Genomic DNA, 20,932 nt, shown 5'->3' with positions numbered 1-20,932 from the left:
CTTCCCCTTCATTCATAAATTATGACTCTCCCCCTCATTTTGCCATTGTTTCCATTTCCAATGCATGTGCGCACCACAAAAAAAAAATCTGCTGTGGAATGATCATAAGCAATTAACACTTCCCCCTCATTGGGAGTATTATGAGGCCAATGCAGCAACCATATTGATTGCCACAAGTAACAATGGGTCAAGGGGACGTCTTAGAGCCTGCAACACAAGTATTCGTGTTGTGTAGTAAAGTCAGCCCACACGAAGGATCTTAAACTCAACCGTTTTTCATGGCGTCTCCTGCTGCCCTCACTCGACAGCCCACTCACATCACTCTCGGTTCCGCCTCGTCAGTTCCGGTTCATCATGCATTCATGAACATTCATGTATCTCCAAATACCACATATTCCTTCTTTCTTGAAAATAACAACTGGTAATGTACCCCCCCCCCCAAAAAAAAAGCATAGTGAGCATGTAATGCAAGGTAACATGTCACATGACAAAGGCCTTGGTCCACTCAGGGGCTCGACAATGTCTCGTCCCACGACGAACACCTGGAGTAAAAACTTGTGGAGGCATTTGTTGGACAGGACTATGTGCCCGAGAGTCCTCTGAACCTGTCGTACTTCCAGCAGGAAGTCCATTTGAGGTCTGAATTTCAGGTGCTGGATGAATTGCATTCCACACTTTCCTATTAGCGAGTCTGAAGATAGCAGGACCTCTCTGTTCACTGATCTTGAGGGGTTGGGTATTCTTGTTTTGTCCTTTCTGGTGAAGTCCAAGTTTCCAAACTCACATGAAAGAACCACATTGGAAGGTGCAAGGTTTCGCTCCCCGACGCTTATCTGTGTATCGTTTAGACTTTGCTTGTTTCTATTGAACACAGCATCTCACATCCCCAAGTCTTGCAGCAGGTACGCTGATTTGACGATCCCCAATGTGCAACTTGGTGTGCAATGTACGTCCATGTAGAAGTTCAGCAGGGATCTGATGCGTTGTTGCGTGTCTTGTAGCTCGATATGGTTGCAAAAAGTCTGGTACGAATGCTTTCCAGGGCTTCCCTTCGAGATTTCAGGATGAAAACAGTCCTCAAACACTCTGTTGAATCATTCAACCTCCCCGTTGGCTTGTGGGTAATAGAGAGAACTACGGCAGTGTTTGATGTTTCTTTCCTGCAGGAATGTTTCAAACTCTGTTGAAACAAACTGAGATCCATTGTCAGAGATAAATTCCCACGGATTTCCTTCACGACTGAATACTGTAGTCAGGAACTTGATAACTGTAGCAGATGTATATTGGGATGTAAAGGCTACTTCTGGCTTTATGTAATCAATTAAGGTAAAGGCATAACGACAGTCCTTTGGCTGTTATCAAGTGGTCCCACTATATTGATGGCAAGCTTTTCCCAAGCAGCATGAGGGAGCAGAACTGGTTGCAAAGGTAGAACCTGAGTGACAGCTGTTTTATCATGCATTTTGCAAGTAATGCACAACTTGATGGCAACTTCCACTTGGGAGTCTTGATACCTTGATGCGTATCATGGCCAAGCTGGATTAACTTGGGTTGAAGTTCTGTCGGCACTATCACACGGCGAGTGCCCCGAATCAAGTAATCCTCCTGTACAGCCAGTTCATTGCGAATGCGAAAGTAGGGAAGTATATTTGGGTCAATGCCCTTCACATTGCAAGGCCATACTCTGGAGATATATCCTCACACCTTCTGTGGAATAGGGCATCTATTGCAAGTTTCCTTGAATTGTTCCACAGGTACAGCAGTGCAGTCACCGGACACTAAAGCCACCATTTCTATATCCGGTTCGTGGAAAGGCTCTGTCATGTGGAGTGGTAACCACGATTAGCAGTCTGCCATCACATTTTCATTGACAGGTTTGTACACAATTTCATTGTTAAATGACAGTAAGTGTGATGACCAACGGCAATTCTCATTCCAGCTCGACCAAGACCTTTCAAAGACAGTAGTGTGGTCAGTGAACTGTGGTCTGTACGCAGGATAAATTTCCAACTCCACAGGTAACTATGCCATTTCTCAGTTGCCCAGATGCAGGCAAGTGCTTCCTTCTCGACTGTAGAGTAGTTGCATTCACATTCTGTGAGCGTTCATGAGGCAAATGCTCCTGTTTCCTCTGTGGAGTCCTCATGAAGTTGAGTGAGCACTGCTCCGAGTCAATAATCAGATACGTCTGTGGTCACAATGGTGGTCAGAGCAGGGTCAAACAAAGCAAGTGGAGGGCTGTTAGCAATCAATTTTTTTTACTTTTTCAAGGTGAGTGTGCGCAGCATCAGTCCAGGAGAAGTCAGCATCCTTATGCAGTGAGGCATGAAGTGGCTCCATGACTGTCGCAAAATTTGGAATGAATTTGGAGTACCAAGAAGTCAAACCCAGAAAAGAACGCAGAGCAGATGCATCCTGTGGGGGTGCTGCTTGTGTTACTGCCAGCACATGTTCGGTGTTTGGGCTCATGCCCTTTTCTGAGATCACGTGACTCAGAAAAGAAAGTTCAACCTTTCTGAAATGACATTTGTCATAATGCAGTTTTAAGCCTGCTTGATCAATACGATTCAAAACAGCTTGAAGACATTCCTCATGTTTCTCAGGAGACAAAGCATACACAATTATGTCATCTCAGTAACACTGGATGCCCTCCTGGCCAGCTAATATCTGTCAAAGCAAGGTCGGCAAAAGCAAGACCATAAGGAACACGGCAAAAACGGGAAAGTCCCTCGTGTGTTATGAAAGCCAAAAGGTCTCTGCATTCCTCATTCAAGGGCAATTGATGATATGCACTCTGAAGATCAAGAGGAGATAACATTCTCGCTCCCTGATGTTCTGCGAATCCCTCCTCAGTATGTGGACGTGGATGACTGTCTATTACGATCGCCTTATCGGGTTCATGAAGATCCACGCACAATCGTATACCTCCTGTTTTCTTATGCGTAACGACAATAGGTGAAACCCATTCGGAAGAGTCAATTCTCTCAATGATACCCGCTTCTTCAAGCGTTTTCACTTCTTGCGAGACAGCATCACGGACAGCAAAAGGTAAACGGCAAAGCTTCTGCTGGATTGGCACCACATCGGGCCTCATCTTCACTCTATGTACAAATCCTTTGGCAAAGCCGAGTTCCAGTGACGTTAGGATTACATGTCTGCAAAGCCAATGTTTGATGCACACAGGTACTAAGTACTGATGCAGGAGTAACACATCCATCCATCCATTGGGACCACACTCTGTGCAGAGCGTTGGTGCTGCCTAAGCAGTCTCCTTGGCTATTGGGCACAATCCTGGATGGGTTGCCACTCCGACACAGGATACCAGCATGCTGGCACTCATTTTGCCAACCTCAGAAGGATGACGGGCAGTTAACCCCACCTGGTATTAATTCAACAGCCGAGTGAGATTTGAACTCAGGATCCTAGGATCCCAAGCCCACCACCCTAACCATTAAGCCAACAGCAGGCATAGTAACACATCCATTAACAATATTCAGTCCGAGAGCAGTGAAGAGGTCCATGCCAAGTATAGGTGTTCCAGAGGGTACAATGAAGAAATCAGCAGGAACAGAAACATGGTTGTCACACCTGTACTTGAAGACAACGACAGTGATCGATTTTTTTTTTAGGTAAATCCCCAAGTGTAATTTTGGTTCTGTAAGAAGTGCATTCTTGAAATGCTCCAGGTAGGTAGACTCTGGAGTATGGAAACGACTGAACCTGTGTCCACCAGCAATTTAGCTGAGTATACCTGTCTATCAGGTGTGCAAAGACGAACATCACAAAATAGGTTCCCTCTAATTAGTTCAGAGGCTTGTGTGTTTATGCTGAAAACAGTCACATCTGACACAGTCACTTCCCACACTTGGTATTTATGGTCTTTACTGCGACACTTTAGCACAATGCCCACTTTTACCACACTGCCTGCAATTTATATCTTTTGCAGGACATCTGGGGTAATTGGCGAAGTGCATTGCAGATCCACAACGATAACAAGTACTCTCTTGGCATACCTGTCGAGCTTGTGAAAATTTTGGGTTTGCAGGTTCATTTGATGTGTCCCAGTGGATGGGGTCATGTCTATATTTCCTCACGCTGGTACGTGCTGGTATTGTATTTACATCCTGAAAGGACGTCGACATACCACACGTAATCGCTTTTGCTTCTGCCATGACCGATTCGATTTGTTACGCAGGCTTTCTGTCGTGGAAGCTCCGGTTCCAAAAGCAACCGTTCACGTTTTTGAGCTGTTAGGGTTTTTTCCATGAGCTGATCTCATATCATTGCATCAGAGAGGTCACTAAACTCGCGATTAACCGCAATCTCACGTAAAGCAGCAGCGAACTGAGCAGTCGATTCATCCGGCCTTTGTGCTCATTGACAAAACTTATGTCGTTCGAAAACAACATTCATCTTTGGCATGAAAAAGGCTGTTAATGCACCAACAGCAGCAGAGTACGTGTCCCCATCAACTGGGAGGGTATAGAATAAACGCGGCCCTTCAGTTCCAAGGCAGTGTGTAAGCAATGCGCGCTTCCTCGCATCAGAAAGTGCATCATCATTTACCGCCAGCATGAAGTTCTCGAACATGCGCGTCCATGAGGTGAAAGGTATCGAAGGCTCACCCGGACTCGGTTATTACCAACAATAGTATATGAGCGTACTACTCTCATATACTACAGTTGTAACTGGAGCATTTTTGCCTGGGGATCTATTGCTTCATTGTTGAAGTTGTATCATAAAGTGAGTCACCTTGTGAGGGGGTCATTGAGTCGGCTGTCCAAAACGTTTACACTTGTCTATAAGACATTAAATGACAGATGCAAGGGGGAAAAAGGGGTCTCTCTCTCCAGGCCTTTGAACAGCCACAGCAAAGGGCCTGCTGCATTGTCATCACAGACAGGATGGTGACTTCTCAGGTGTTCCACTGTCTCCCTTCTGGTGATGGTCCCTCTGCTTTTCTGAGCTCTATCAACATTCCCCAGTCCCTCCAGGATACATGCATTATTGCAGTCACCCCATTTTGTGGAAGTCCCATAATCCAAGTTGACTGATCACCTCAATTCCTTCGTTTCTCTTTTCTCCAACTAATGGAAACATCATCCAGAGTCATTCAATCCTCCAGGGCTTCAAGTCAGTAGTGCCCTACACTTTGAGAGCATCAGCCTCCATCCCTATTTGTGATTATTTTGACTACCATGAACCTTTCAATATAATCAAACCCTTTCACTTGCAGGTTCGTTATTATTTCTTCTCCTCATCATGTTTGTCCATTCCCTTGCTTATTACATCCATGTGCTGTGCCACTATACCCCACTCGCAGTGAGGTACCTACTACTCTGTAACCTTACACTTCAGTGAGCCTAGATGTTGTATACCAAAGAAATGGAGGAAAATTGTCCATGTCAGGTCCTAATTTCTCCGATGGTCAGACTTAAGTACTTCAATCTCTAATATATCTATACACATACATATAGCTAATGCTCTCTGTCTATCTGCCTGTCTGTCTGTCTGTCTCACCCTGAAACATGGAAATGCTCCTTGGGGAGAAATTATTTTTTAAATTAAGTATAATGTTGCTTCAAATTAATCAAAACCTCCAGGAAAAATAATCCAAAAACCCTAAAATAAAATAAAAAAATAACCTCCCATTTTTGAGCTCTTTCAACCGATGCAAAAATAAAAGGCTTCCTTTTATTTATTTATTTATTTATTTTATCTCATGGTGTTTTTATCACGTGCTTCTGCTAGTTTAAGTATAATTTTTTTTCCTTTGCCCCTGTCATCTTATCGTAGTTGTTGGATAAAAACTTTCCAGAGCAAAAATGTACAGAACTAGGAGGATACTTGTTCTGTTGCCTTACAGAGAGATAGACACGACACGACAGGTGAGGCTTCACGTGGAACTGGAGAAAGTACTCTGTAAATTATGTAAAGACCAGCTACATGTGGGGCATTCAAAAAGTTCTCGAAATGAAATACAGTAGTCCAAGACATGCAGAAAAAGTATATGTATACCAGTTAAAAATCCAAGATTATACCACATTGATGGACCTAATTATTTGCACCTTCGTATGCGGTCGGCAGGGGAATCTTTTTCTCTGGCCCATACATCAAAAAAACTCTGGTCAATCAAGTCTGACGTTCAACTGAAGGTGACAGTAATTTGTATTTATTTTTTCAGGGTGCTGGCAATTTCTTGCTGTTTCTTTGTGAAGAACACCGTGGGATCTTTAATGTCCACCAACTAATGCCGGCAGATGGGACGCCCAGTCTAACATCCATCCGAGGGACTGCCCACACATTGATGCCTCGCCCTGCATGTGAAACACCAGGATGACAGTTTATGGCTGGGCCGGGATTCAAAACCAGCTAGACAGCTTCTAGATGAGTGTGTATACCTCCATGCTATCCTGTCACCCTTTTTTTGCTTATTAATTAATAATATATGAATGCACTTGGAAACAAATTATATATATATATATATATATATATATATATTTTTTTTTGTAATTATACAGAGGGTAAAATTGGGGTGGGGTGGGGGGGGTGAGTGGTGGTTCTGGGATGCATTGGTATAAGTGTAAAAGTGGAGAGATCCTTATCCATCCATCCATCCATCCATCAGGACCATATTCTGTGCAGAGTGTCGGTGCTGCTTAAGCAGTCTCCTTGGCTATTGGGTACAATCCTGGACGGGTCCGCCACCCTGACACAGTATACCAGCAAGCTGGCACTCATTTTGCCAACCTCGGGAGGATGACAGGCAGTCAACCCCACCTGGTATTAATTCAACAGCCAAGGAGGATTTGAACTCAGGATCCTCAAATCCCAAGTCCACCACCCTAACCATTCAGCCAACACCAGGCATGGAAATCATTATAACATGTCTACGTAAGGCTTATATGTGCACAAAGTGTTGTCTCGCTGTATACACTGAGTCAGCAGAAGGCGAACCAGTTTCAAAAGTCACAAGTTGATCCCACAAGGCCAAAGTACCCCCATCCCACCCTCCCTTTTAAGCCTCCCTCCATATACCTGCCAGGGGCATGCGTGGGGCATGGATTACTTTCCATGTTCGTGTGGAAAAAATAAAAGGCGCTTCAAAATTTTAGAATGAGAGAAGGCACTGAGAGGTCGAGAGCATAAAAAAAAAGCACCAGAGGGCACTGACAGCCAAGAAAGGGAATGTTATGATCCTTCATATCTGTCAACACATCCTGCCTTGGTGCTAGCTTAATGTCTTCTGAGCCAGTGAGCATCAGCACAGACAATGGGATGTTGTGGAAAGCACAAGCACTGAGGAGGAGGGGGGAGGTGGAGGGAAGCACAGATGGTCAAGTACTCCTGAATCGTGCAAGTAAGCCCACAGACCCTATAGTCTTCTATTTTTTGCTGTCCTTCCTTTGCTACCTCCTTCCCCAATACGTTCACCAAGTCCTGCTTTTCTTACATACATACTCTGACCCTCGACTTATTTCCCATTGGTGCATTTTTATGCAAGGTTTGTGACCATAAAGTATGATTTGCTTGCTAAATAGCCTTTATGTATCCCGGGTGTAATCTAAGGGCTTTTCCTTGTCTTTGTGCCGAGAGAGGTGAGGGAATGGTTCCTCTCTGTTTATTAATATTGTTACCTCCGCCATAACAGGTGGATGGATGTTATGTTTTCACCCCTGTTTGTTTGTCTGGCTCTCTTTGAGCAGGATATTTCAAAAAGTTTGAGAAAGATTTGGACGAAACTTGGTGGACAGGTTAGGTGTGTGTGATAAGGATGAATTAATTCGATTTTGGTGAAGATGTGGATCTGAATACAATAATTTTTAAGGTGATTCTTCACCATTGAGAGAAGACCCCAAAAAGGAAACACAGCATGATCTCAAAAAGTTATGCACGGATTTGGACGAAACTTGGTAGATGAGTTGGGTATGTGACAATAACAAGCCGATTCGATTTTGGTTTAGGTCTGGTGGCAGATCCAGCCTATCAGTGGGAAACAAACTGTAAACTGTTCAGCCTGGCGGAAGGATGGGCTCAACCGAGTGTCGTTCTAATTTATACTTGTGTACATTATTGCCATTAGAACCAGTACACGTTTAAATTGTTTTTGTGGAGACATTTACTTTCTCACCATTCGCATAACTGAATTGGAATAAAAGGGAGATATGTGAGAAAATTGTAACCGATTGCAAATACTTCTCTCAACGACTCAAGTACTTACAGGCATAACCCAAGCGATTGGACCAAAAACATCCTCATCACTTGACAATGTATTGAAAAATAAGAGACGGTTTGTTTTGAACTGGGGTGAGCATCTCATGTGAAGAACTTTTTGAATGCCCCTCATATGGCATGGTTCCTTTTAGTTTCTTTTCTTTTTTTGGAATGCTTCTTCTTCAGCTCTCTCTTTGTCTATATCCATAATCAATGGTGTCGTGTTTGGCTGTGTCACCATGATGTATGTGTTTTACACTTACTTTCTTCCGCTAACAGCACTAAATGAGCCACCATATTTCTTCCGATTTCCAATTAGTTCGATAATTTCTGGGACAGAGCTTGCAAACATGGCCTAGGGACAGGGGGAAGGAAAGGAATAAGGTGGAGGGAAAGTGGAAAGAGAAGGAGATGAGTAGGAATGGATATGGGGAAAAGGGCAGGTTGTGTTCTATTGACCTTGGCAAGAAAGACCAATAGAGGATTAAAGGGCAGCAAAGTGTAGGGATGCAAGAAGGAGGACGAGAAGTTCCATGGTAGGCAAGGAAGAGCAAAGTGAGTAGAAAAGATAGGAAATGGTTGGCAGGTGCAGGAGGGTGAGCAAGTAAGATGGGGTTTGTGGGGGGGGGAGAGAGAGAGACACACAGAGACAGAGACAGAGAGAGAGGAGAAAAGAGAAAAGATGACAACAACCCCTAAAGGGAAATGTGCAGGCTCAGCATATCAAGCATCATAGAGAGATAATGATCTGTCGAGGCCATTATTACGATTATACACCCAAATAACAGTGTGGCAGTGGTTCAGTGGGATTACAAAAAACTAAATCAGTATGCATGACAGATATTTCATTTCTAATGACATCAGCATCAGCATAACAATATTTGTTGCAAAAAAAAAATTATCAAAAAAAAAATCAACAGGAAACCTAAACACTTCTTAAACTCATCGTGTAATCAAAAGCTATAGAGCACATGGATATATTAATTCAAAAGGATAATTTAACAGCTCCATCGCATTTTCTAACATATATGCAGTTAAAATGGACATTTGTGATATTCACAATTCACTGCATAATTACGAAAGAGTGGAACTTTCCTATATGTTGTGCAAATAAGCAGAGGTTACAATAAAGGATTTCAGGGATAACTTCCATCTTAAAACCCGGAGATGAAACATATGTGTCAATAAATCATGTACATACCAACCCCCCGAGAATAAAGAAGACCATGAAAAGCTTGCCAAGGGTGGTCTTTGCATATACATCTCCATATCCCACAGTGGACATTGTCACCATGAGAAGGTAAACACATTCCCAGTAGCTCAGCGTATGTGGGTTTGTAAAACCCAGCCAAGGGTCTCCAGAGTTTTCCACCTGAATGGTGAAGTTGAAGAATGGATCCATTTTAACAGGCATTGAATTTCAAAGGAAAAGGTGCAGGAAGGTGGGGCAAAACTGAGGAAGTAGAGACGATTGAACGAGACACTCACCAGATGTATAAAACCAGCAGCTGTTAGCCAGGTACTAATGAAGATTGACAATAGGTTCACCAATTTTATGGAATTACTGAAAATCGAAGAAAACAAAATATCACATAAAAAAAAACAAAAACCAATAATGTACAAGAAAGAACAAAATAAATTACGATGTATTTTTTTTTAAGCTTTGAACTTGAATTTAATTAACTTATAATATGATGTTACCAAAACAGTTTCAACAAATACAGGTATACCTCGATTTACGTCTCTGATGTGTTCTTGAAAACTGCGACTTAAATCAAAACGACTTAAATCAAATCTTTCTTTTTTTTCCCCACAAGAAATACAGTAATGGAATAAGGCTGTGTGGGAGTTGGGAAGGAGGATGTCGTAATTTTCACCGACGATATTAACTTTCTGGCTTAAACAGAGATAATTTAAGCACTCAATCTAACACATATTTTGACAGTAAAAAAAAATGAAATTAAATAATTTTATTAAAGTACAGAACAGTAAAATACTGTGTAAAATATGCTGTGGTGGTGGTAGGGAAAGGGGAGAGACAGTGAGAGTGACAGTGAGTTATGATCAGATGAAGAAGGATGGAAGGCAGGAGGAAGTTCATCACGTCAATGGCAATGATGAATTTAAACAATATGATGGCTTGACTCACAGGCATTCTCATTCTATTGAGGTCCTAAATCCACCTGGCCAGCATACGTCCCATCTTTTCCACTAAAGAGCTCCTTTTCTTCGTAATTAACTTGGATGTTAATGGTGTAGCATGTTCAACACTTTCACGAAGTTTTTTCTGTATTTTTATAAGTTGTATGTATGGTTGTTGGAGGCAAACCTAAGTGCCGACCAACATCGACAGCATGATCACAACTCGCCATTTTGCATATAATATCCAATGTCACCTCCAGATTTACAGTTTTACACGCTTTCTAAGCCACAGGCTAACTCTTATCACCACCAGCACGCTTACAACTCATAATGATTTGGAAGACAGTAGGTCTGAACAGTGCAAATGCAGAATAAAGTACAGTGCACTGTACACCAAAGTTACGTCATCCAAGTCACGTGTTTAAGCTTTTCCGTCACTCATTTTCCTGAGCCACCCAATCATTTGAATTTGAATTTCATTTGATTGAATTACCAGTAGAAGAAAAATTTCCATGTTTAACATTGACTACAACAACGTAAGGTAATACAGTATGAACAATAGCCATGGTGGCATAGTGTTCGACTGTGGTGCCATGTAATCGGTCTAAATTTACATTCCATACTGAAATATTACGTACAGGACGACAGGAACAGGTACAACCCGACAAGCGCACAGGGCACAGAATGTAGAAATGTTCCTCCATCCATGAAGCTTGCCTTTGCCAGCACAGCCATGCAAGGTTTGTCGTTGACATGTCGTCATTGAAGTGTGATGGAGGTTAAATAAAATTGGTGAGTAAAATGTTATCATTATCCAAAGATTTGACAATGTACGATTATTTTGAGCTTCCGACACGATATTTCCACTTTTCAGATCCGGCAACACTGGACGAAGGCTGCCGATCCGCACACAGCACACGGTTTGCCGTGTTGTCATTGAAGTGGGATGCAGCACTCACTGTAGAAAACCTCCATCACACTTCAATGCAGACACGTCTTGAAACAGCAAACCATGTGTGGCTGTGTTCGTGTCTGCGAGCTTCATAACGTTATCGAACTCAATGTCTCGGTGTAACACTGGGCAGTTCAGGAAAATTGGTGATGGAAAAAGCCAAAGCACGTGACTTGAACGACGTAACCTTGATGTAAAGAGACGTAATTCAAAGCTTGGGTACATATTGATGGACAATGCAACTTTGAATCAATGTAAAAGGGGGCAACTTAAATCGAGGTATAAATGTACATTAAAAACTAGAAGGGCACTCAGTAGAGCGCATACCTCCGCTGTTCTAGGAGAACATATCAGGCCCAATACATTTGTGAAATATCATGCTATACAGTCCTATATTTTTTTGCCCCATCTCTCAATGGTGAAGAATCACTTTAAAAATTAAATAAATCTCGTATCCAGATCCGGATTCGGATCTTCAGCAAAATCTAATCAGTTTTTCCTTGTCACACACTCAACCTGTCCACCAAGTTTCATCTGAATCCATCCACAGCTTTTTGAGATATCGTACTATATATCGTTTTTGCCCCTCTCTCTCAATAGTGAAGAATCACTTTAAAAATTATTGTAGTTGGATCCGGATCTAGATCTTCACCAAAATCTAATCAGTTAGTCCTTGTCACACACCCAACCTGTCCACAAAATTTTATCCGGATCCGTCTATAACATTTTGAGATATTCTGTACACAAACAGACAGAAAGGGGTGAAAACATAAACTCCTTCACCTTCGGTGGCAGAGGTAATAAGAGAAATCATAAGAACTGCCACTTTACAGCTGCTGGCAGTGATGAACAGGTACCAAGATGTTCCGCTTTGATGCAACCCCGCTTTAATTGGACACCTGACCCTGACCCTGACCCATGACATTTTCAAAAATTAGTATTCATTATTCAATTGAATTTAAAATGGGATTAAAATAAATTCAACTCAAATCAAATGGAAGACCAAATAGGTACAGCCCCACATTGGAGTCATCAGAAGAAACCCAAACAAGCAAAAAGCAAAGATGAGGTCATCAGGGGGAACCTGTATAGGATTCACATTTCAGCTACTACTCCTCTACCCTCAAACCCATCCAGGCACAGCCTAGTGAGCTTTTTTATATAAAATAAAAACAAAACAAAAAGAACCCAAATCAAAAAAAAAAATCTGGCTGCCAGAATATGTCTCCGATCAAATTGAAATTTAAAACATGTATTCTCCATCACTACTAGATAATAATTATGAAGTTTCATTTCGATTGATTAAGCAGTTCCAGAGAAAACATTATTTAATATTTTTCTTCAATCCAATATGGCTGCCAAACCGTATGACCTATCAATTATTCCTCAAACTTGAACGCCCAAGGCTTGGGGAAGATTTGTGTGAAGTTTCCCCTCGATCTGTCAAGCCATTCTGGAGAAGATTATTTATAGGTTTTAGGGTAATTCCAATATGACTGCCAAACCATGTGACCTATGACATCATATTTACGACCCTATTGTTCCTCGTGGATAGGCGGCCATACATGTAAAGTTATGCCTCGATCTGTTCAGCCACTTTAGAGAAGATTTTTGAAGGTTTAAAAAAAAAATAATAATAATAATATGGCTGCTGAATCACATGACCGATGACATCAATTTTTTTTCTGTGAACCATTTTATCCCAACATGACTCTCATACATTTTCATACTGATCAGATGTAGCGTTCTATATATGTAATTATGACGTCATAACAAAGGCACCGATGAGGTCATAAAATAATAAAATCACATTTATTCCCCATGAGGAGTACTTGCCACGTGGCAAGTTTCAATTTTTTTCCTTGGTGCGGTTTCAGAGATGCAGAGGTCCAAAGTTTTTCTTACATGGCTGCCATGCCACGTGACCTATGCCATCATAATTATGATTAAAACATTATACATGAGTCGTCGCACCTCTGGTGAAAATTTTGGCTCAATCCGACAAGCAGATACGGAGAAAACCACGAAAGATCTGTGCGGACAAACAAACAAACAGACAGACAGACAAACAACAAACAAACAAACGGACCCAAACACAATACCCTCTTCTTCGGCGAGGGTAATCATGCTTATGACAGTCCTACACAAATGTAAGTGCATTCAAATTAATTGTAATGTTACAAATAAATTGACAATTATGAGAAAATATTTTTGTTTCTTTTCCTTTTATACTGTTTCCTTTTTTGCATAAACTAGAAAAAGGAAGAACATGTCGTGGTACAAAGTACACCGCCCCCTTGCCAAATAAATAAATAAAGGACAAATCCTCGAGCGCGCGTCTTCGGCGCCCGGCGATGCCACCTTGCAGCATATAGAGTCGGAATTGAGAGGGAGCGGTGTACAATAATAATAATTGATTAATTGCAAAAATTAAAATAAATCAATAATAATCATAAAATAATTAACTTCTCAATCAATTGCCGAATAGCATGCCTAAACCGCCACTGTTTCATCTGAACCTGTAACTTTTTGAAAATTAAGCCATTAATTGAAAAATGAATAATTAATCGATTAATTGATTAATCAATAAATCAAAAATACCCTTGAGAGCCAAATCACTTGGTCACTCCCGTGTCCAAATATCAGCTTCCTCGTTCAAAATATACTTGAGATATTGCCAGGAGGAGAAATAAAATAAATAACTAATTAATAAATCGATAATAATTAAGTATTATCACTTCCGGTTCTGGTTTTTGAGGTGACGATTGGTTCTCTATGGGGTCTCTGCCAACTTTCTCAAAGATAAGTTTCCAGTCGTTTGTCGCGTTTTTACTTTATTTTGTTACCTCCATGTTTACTGTTTGTTCCAAGCTTGGTTGTATTTCAAAATTTGTGCTATATGGTGAGTTGTCAATGATTTTGTCATATCGGGTTTCCCTGGGGCCTACCCGCAGTGCCGGATTAAGCCTCGGCTGTCCCTAAGGCACATTTTGAAATTTTAGAGAATGGCCTGAAAATTTTAAATTAGATCTCGGGCTCATGGAAATGGACCCCAGACAAAAGATGAACTGATTCAAGAACAAAATATTTAATACAAAAAAGACAAATATTTAATGTTAAAAGATAATAGTTTATTTAATCCCTCTATACAATTTGCAGTGTATGAATATAAGCATGACAAAACACGTACAGATTTGGCACTTTGCTTTGCAGTTTACTAAACCTTAGATTGCAACCTTGCATGCTTTTACAACTGCAAACTCTTCAATTACGGAACTGAAGTCCAGTTCTCGGAGCAAATCACTTTCAATGCACAAAAGGGCCAACGCACCAAGACGCTGTTGATGCATGGTAGAACGCTTCACATCTGTGATTCTCTTTAGCTGTGAAAATGAGCGTTCTCCTGAACAATTGGTGGCCATCAGTACTAAGTATATTCGGAAAGCCACTTCAGTGTTTGGAAAGGCTGCATTAATCCAGTGGTATGCAGAAGCGCAAACATATGCTGTGCACACCCTGTTGAGGGGGAACTTGAGGGCAGTTTGTTTTTATACCAGGAAATGAACTGACGGAACTCTGACGCAAAATCAGTATTCAGATCTTTGTGATACACACTGACAAGCCCTGTAATAGCAGTGTTGATATCCTCATCGGTCATAGAGTCAAACTCTGTCAGAACGCCAAACCGCTGCAGCACTACAGAATACGCCTCTATGTGTTTCTGCAATGCACTTCACAGTTGGTCAATGATGACATAAAATGTATAAACAATGAATTTTTGTTGGCCCGTCATCCCTTCTGTGACATCAGTAGCATTTCCATCATTGTCATGCTTCTTACGCTTGGGCATTCGCCGACTTTCGGATTTGTAAGTGCTGTTGCTGTAGCGATCACATGCTTGTTGCGAATAGAAATCAAAATTTTCTCTGCGCACATGTAAAAACTCATTCACACTCTTCAGCAGACAAATAGCCGGTGTCAATTCCATGGTGGCACTTTGCAACAACTTGCTGCAGCAGTTGAAGCGCTGCAAAATATAATTCCAAAGTTCACACATCAGGGCAACTTCTATGGTGCCCATCTTTTCTGCCAAAGAATCCGCCTCATTTCGTGTCTCCCTGTTCTGATTTTCATCTGCAGAGATCTCTTCGAGAGCACTCTGGAACTGACGGCAAAGGCCCGGTCACACCTTGACGTTTTAGCCAACGTATGCCGATTTTTGATTTTTTTTTCTAAAACGCTGGCACACGTTGAATACGTTATGGGTAAGTTTTGATAACATTGAGAGCACGCTGAAAAACACTGCCATACGTCGTTGTACGTTGGCTTTAAACGTTGTACTTTTCGGTTGTCCTCAAATTTTTTCATGCTTGAAATTTCACGACGTATACCGGCGTATGACTCACACGTTCCGCTACGCTGGCCACAAGTTGTATGCACGGTCTGCGATCGTTGACAGACGTCAACACATGCTACTTGTAAGTTAATCATAAGTTGAGACACGCCGAGGTAATGTTTAGCGTACCCGAAACTTATTTCTAACCTATGATTAACGTGTTGTTGGCACGTTACGCGATCGTTGCCACACATCGACAGACGTTACTTTTAAGTTACTCATAGGCTAAAAGACGTCGGTATAATGGATCGTCCTTGCATCAGCGTCCACGGCCACGGCCAGGACACTTATTTGCAGCATTCTTCAAACTTTTCTTCGGCATGACGAGGATGTTCACACTTCAATGTCTAGCTTGGCTTTGATTCCAATTTAATTGTCCATCGGCAGCGTCTATTTAAAATAGTCGAGTTTGAGCGTTTTAACACGTTCAGAAGAAACGCTTCAAATTTCCAAACCCCAGCGTCAAAAAACAAAGGCGAGTGACATCAATTTAAATCGTTCATTGTAAACAATGAAAATAGCTGAGTGGTGCCGTTTAAAAGTCGTTGAGTGTAAAAAAAATCCAATTGTTGAGCGCAAGCGTCTACTTTCAATAGTGGAGATGCAGCCATTTAAATCGTTGAGTTTATCATTTAAATCGTTAAATCGTTAAACGCAAGGACGATCCATCATAACCCACACCCTCCCCCTCACACTCACCTACTACTGGCAACATGAACAAACTACTACTAATACTAATACTAATACTGATACTGATAATGATACTGTTACTGCTGACATGGACATCGACTCAAAAACACTGTTGGGTTCCCCTTTTATGAACACCATTTTTATATACCAATTCCCAAAACTGCTGGGAACACGTCTTTATATGGCAGTTGTAAGCTAGAAACACGTTAATTTTTTTTTTTTTTGTTGACCGGAAGACGTCATTGGAATACGTCTACATACGTCGATGTGTGTTGGAACTACGTAAAGAATTGGTTCAAAGCACGTCAAACATAAGTTCGAAATACGTTTCGCGTAAAAAAGACATTACCGCGACGTGTTTCGACTTATGAGTAGCTTATAAGTAGCCTTTGTGGACGTGTGTAAGCGTCCACATATCGTGTGTAAAACTTATCCCCATCGCATGCGGAACGTGTGTCATACGCCGAGTACATCGTAAAATGTTGAACATGTTTAAAATTTCTTGACGTACTCTACTTACTACGACGTATGATAGCGTACTTTAGCGTTTTAGACACATTTTTCTTAGGTCGGCATACGCTGGCAAGATCGCCAAGGTGTGACCGCGATGTTGTCACTTCCATTTCTACGGCAGTTATGATTCGAATCGTTGTGTGTCAGCCTTTTAATAGGCTACGTCACGACATCGTCGGCGATGCGTGCAACGCGCTATGCCTAAGTTAGACTATCGTTGGGCATCGGTTGTGTAGGCCGACAACAGGTTCAGCATTCGTTGGTATAAGTTATCTATAACACAACGAAACGTTCTGTGTCCGTTACCAATGTGTTATACATAAGACCAAGTCGCCATGAATACGTCCGAATCTTTAAAAAAAAAACATCAAAAGTTCAACGTAAGCCAGCGTTTTACATAAATTTTAATACGTTGCCATCGCTGGCTAAAACGTCAAGGTGTGACCGGGCCTTAACCGCGGAACAGAGCTTCAGTGGCATCAGCTCGGGCAGACCACCGGGTATCCGATGGGTGTTTCGGAACAAGGCACCCAGGTTGCTGTTCCACATGGGTCTGCAGGACACCCCAACGGTGTGTGGATGCCACAAAGGACACATACAGGCGCTGCAAAAACCCCAAAAATGAAACCGCTTCAATGCAACAATCCACCGCGGACTGAACAACTAGGTTCAAAGAGTGATCTACACAGGGAATGTAATCAACCAAACTGTTCTTGTTCTTCAAAATTTGCTGCATACCATTGTACTTGCCCGACATATCACAAGCATTGTCATACATCAAACTGTGGCAATTGTCAAAGTCGATGTCATGGTCCTTCAAGTATTGGAGAAGAGTATCAGCAAGATTCTGACCTGTATGACTGGAGATACTAACGAACGTGAGGAAACGCTCAACAGGCTTGTGATCTGTCATGTTGACGTAGCGGAGGATGATAGTGAGCCGGTCCGTATGGGCAATGTCTGGTGTGGAGTCCACTGAAACGGAGAAATACCGTGACTTCGAAATCTCATCCTTGATGCGACCAAGTACTTGCTTGCCCATCATAGCAATTAATTATTCGCAGATTGCTTTTGACAAATAAGACGTGTGACCGCGACCCCGATTGGCATGGTAATGGATGTGCTGGGACAAAAACGGATCAAACTGGCCAATCAACTCCAAAATGCCCAAGTAATTACCATTGCTGCTGGAGCCAACAATTTCGTTACTACCTCAAAACGACTGACCCCTCTCGCAAAGAAAAGTAATTGTGGCAACACAACGTGTCAACACATTTTTCCAATAGCTGCGCTGCTCCAGCATGTTTTGATGCAATTGCTTATCAACTCGACCGGCATCAGCACTCCGCTGACAAAATGTTAGAACTGATTCTATGTGCTTTGGGCTGATTTCATGGGCCTTCAAGTACTGAGCCGTATCCTTCCAATCAGTAAATCGCGAGCCAGAAAGCTGTGCACCTCTGTCAGAGGAAAACAGAGTGCATGGAAAACAGAAAACGCAAGCTTTGGCAGGAGAATAAACCAACCAATCACGATCAGTTCCTCCCCATTTGGCAAAACCCGTTTGAAGGCACTGGCATTAAGAAGGCGATTCACCCCAGAGTATTTGCGCTTCGTTTCTGGATAACTGTCATCCAAGTTCCGAAAATGGTCAATGCCCAAGCTGATGCACACATGGCGCAGTTTGTCTGTGATGTTACCAAACAACCCGACATCGTTGGGAATCAGTGGAGTCGATACTGAAGCACCTTCGCCCCGAGTGTCACCATCGTTGGCCGGCCTGTCTTTGACAGGATCAACTGCGGGGGATGTTGAAGGGGGAGTCCTTCGTTGAATCCATATCATCATCACCACCAACACCAGCATCTTTCTCCACCACATGGAAAAACGATGTCAATTTATGAGTCTTCTTGAGTAGTTGATCCTCCTTATGCTTTTTTTCTGCAACTCCTGAGTAGGTACATAGGGAAAATTTTCAATATCTCCAAAAGGTTTTTTATTTTCATTCTATCAGATAGTTCATGGAAAAAGAAACATTTTGGTCTTTGAATCATTGAATTCTATTCAGTAGAACCAGATATTATATTTTTAGTAATTACGAAATCTGGGCTTAATTACATTAAGACAATGGGAAAAAGTTGTCACAGTCACAGAAGACAAGTTGCATAAAGCACATTTGAATTTCCCACTTTACCGGCGTCCAATACTGGCTTGATGACGTCATCAACCAGCGGGTCTCCCGACTTTCGGACAAGAAAACCGATATCGTGCACGTCAGTAGTACGAAAACTCTGAACATTTCTGAAAGAAAAAAGCCTGAAAAAGCCATCAGACAGCACTACAACTTGATTAGGTGTGTAGATACCTCTGTTTTTCATCATTCTTTCTAAGATTTTAGCGAAAATTCGGTCAAAAACAGTTGACTTTGAGTGAAAATCGGTTCAAATACAAGGGGAAGCTGTCAGCTCATTTGTTATGCATTGAAACGTGCGGATAGGCAGTGCGCATGCACGAGAAAGGAAGAAATTCCGCAGATGAGATTTGCGGCTTTGCCAGGAAATGGGGGCCCACTGGCGATAGTGGCGCCCCATCGGATTCCTATGTACCTATCCTGAGCTCGCTCCCAGCCACCTTTGCATCCTGACATAACGATGGATTGAATCTGCAAATATAACATCAGATGTACAAGTTTTAAAACCTTTTATTATAAAATACAAACCACATTAAACACTATAAAGTGTTTACCTCACCTCCGACCACGTGTCTAATGGCGACCGTTTCGAGTCGGAGGCGGGGCGGGAAAGACGCCCGCTCCCTGCCGATTGGCTAAGGAGGGACGCCATGCCTTCGCTAGACTCCGCCCACGCGCGCGCCTGCTGCCTGACGTGCGCACGAAGAATGCCGCGAGCGTCGTGGCGTCAGGATGGACGTGAAGATGGCGTTGTTGTCGTTGTTGCTGTTGTTGTTGTTGTTGTTGTGGGAGATGGGGTATTCCAATAACAAATCGCAGCGCATTTACACTAATTCACCCATTAGACCAGGGGGAAGAAGCTGTCTATAAAACACGTGCTTACCGAGAAAACTGAGCTAAAGGAACCTGTACGTTGTATGCGATAGATTTCCAAATTCATAACGATATTACGAGACCAATAAGAATTGTATGTTAAAAAAAAAAAAGTTGCCTAAATTTTTGTGCCCCGAATTTTTGGCTGGCCCTAAGGCACAACATGCCTTGTCTGCCTAAGGGTTGATCCAGCCCTGCCTACCCGTCTTCCCGTCAATGTGCACGATCATGTTTATTTGTATTTTCTCTCAATTACCATCAGTTCATATTTTCTCCACTTTTCCCACCGCTCTCCTTCTATCCCTCCCAACAATACCCTCTGTTTCTTGTCTTAAAATATAAAACGTACAACAAAAAAACCCTTTTCCCTCCTTACCTTATTCCCCACGTAACCAGGTGACTTCCTGTACTGACTCTTCCACCTCCTCCTTCTGCCGACATACCATCTTCCTTCTATTTTCGCCGACCAACATTCACCATAAACCTTCACGATTTTTTTCTTCAACCTTTCCTTCACCCTATTTTACCTAATCTTAATTTAAAAATATAAAAATAAAAACAAAGAAGAGGTTCTCTTAAAATGTTTCAACTTCAGCTTTCACACGTGTGGTTCTTGGTATCGTTTCATAATTCACGACTTTTCCTTCTTCAAAAGACCGTTTTCAATTCGACCTTTCCTTCATCCCGTGTCTGAAACTTTCCACTGTTACAACATTTCATTTCTCCATGCTCTTAATTCTCCTTTATTGCATCCCTCACGTAATGTCTTTAATCGCATCTCTGACTTAAACATTTTAAAAAACACAGTTTGCAATGCATGCTCATATTCCATCAATCGTTCTTTTTATCAACTTTAGTGACAATTCACCCCATCTACTTAATTATACCTCCTAACCCTACACCTGTTATCCCCTCTCCTAAGCCCTCCCATCTTGCCCCTCATCCTAACTCTGCTCTGAGC

At 42.0% G+C, this 20,932-nt stretch overlaps 1 protein-coding gene across 10 annotated transcripts in view; it reads right to left on the bottom strand.

Annotated features, from left to right (window-relative positions):
• The window catches only part of LOC147027036 (calcium-activated potassium channel subunit alpha-1-like), a 278,274-nt gene that overhangs the window by 110,166 nt on the left and 147,176 nt on the right, over positions 1–20,932 (bottom strand). For 8 of the 10 annotated variants that reach the window (XM_085883106.1, XM_085883110.1, XM_085883114.1 and 5 more), the window contains 3 exons: positions 9,703–9,778; positions 9,416–9,586; positions 8,478–8,569 (listed from right to left, as the gene is read on the bottom strand). The exons of 1 other annotated variant lie outside the window; for it this stretch is intronic. In XM_085883106.1, coding sequence (XP_085739232.1) covers positions 8,478–8,569; positions 9,416–9,586; positions 9,703–9,778 — 339 coding nt within the window. The remainder of the gene's footprint in view (positions 1–8,477; positions 8,570–9,415; positions 9,587–9,702; positions 9,779–20,932) is intronic. One more of the 10 variants, XM_085883108.1, reaches the window with a different exon arrangement.

Source organism: Eptatretus burgeri, chromosome 5, assembly GCF_056783735.1.
Source record: "Eptatretus burgeri isolate ZD-2024b chromosome 5, Ebu_testis_v1, whole genome shotgun sequence".
NCBI classification, from domain to species: Eukaryota; Metazoa; Chordata; class Myxini; order Myxiniformes; family Myxinidae; genus Eptatretus; species Eptatretus burgeri.
This window is presented reverse-complemented; position numbering and strand designations above follow the sequence as displayed.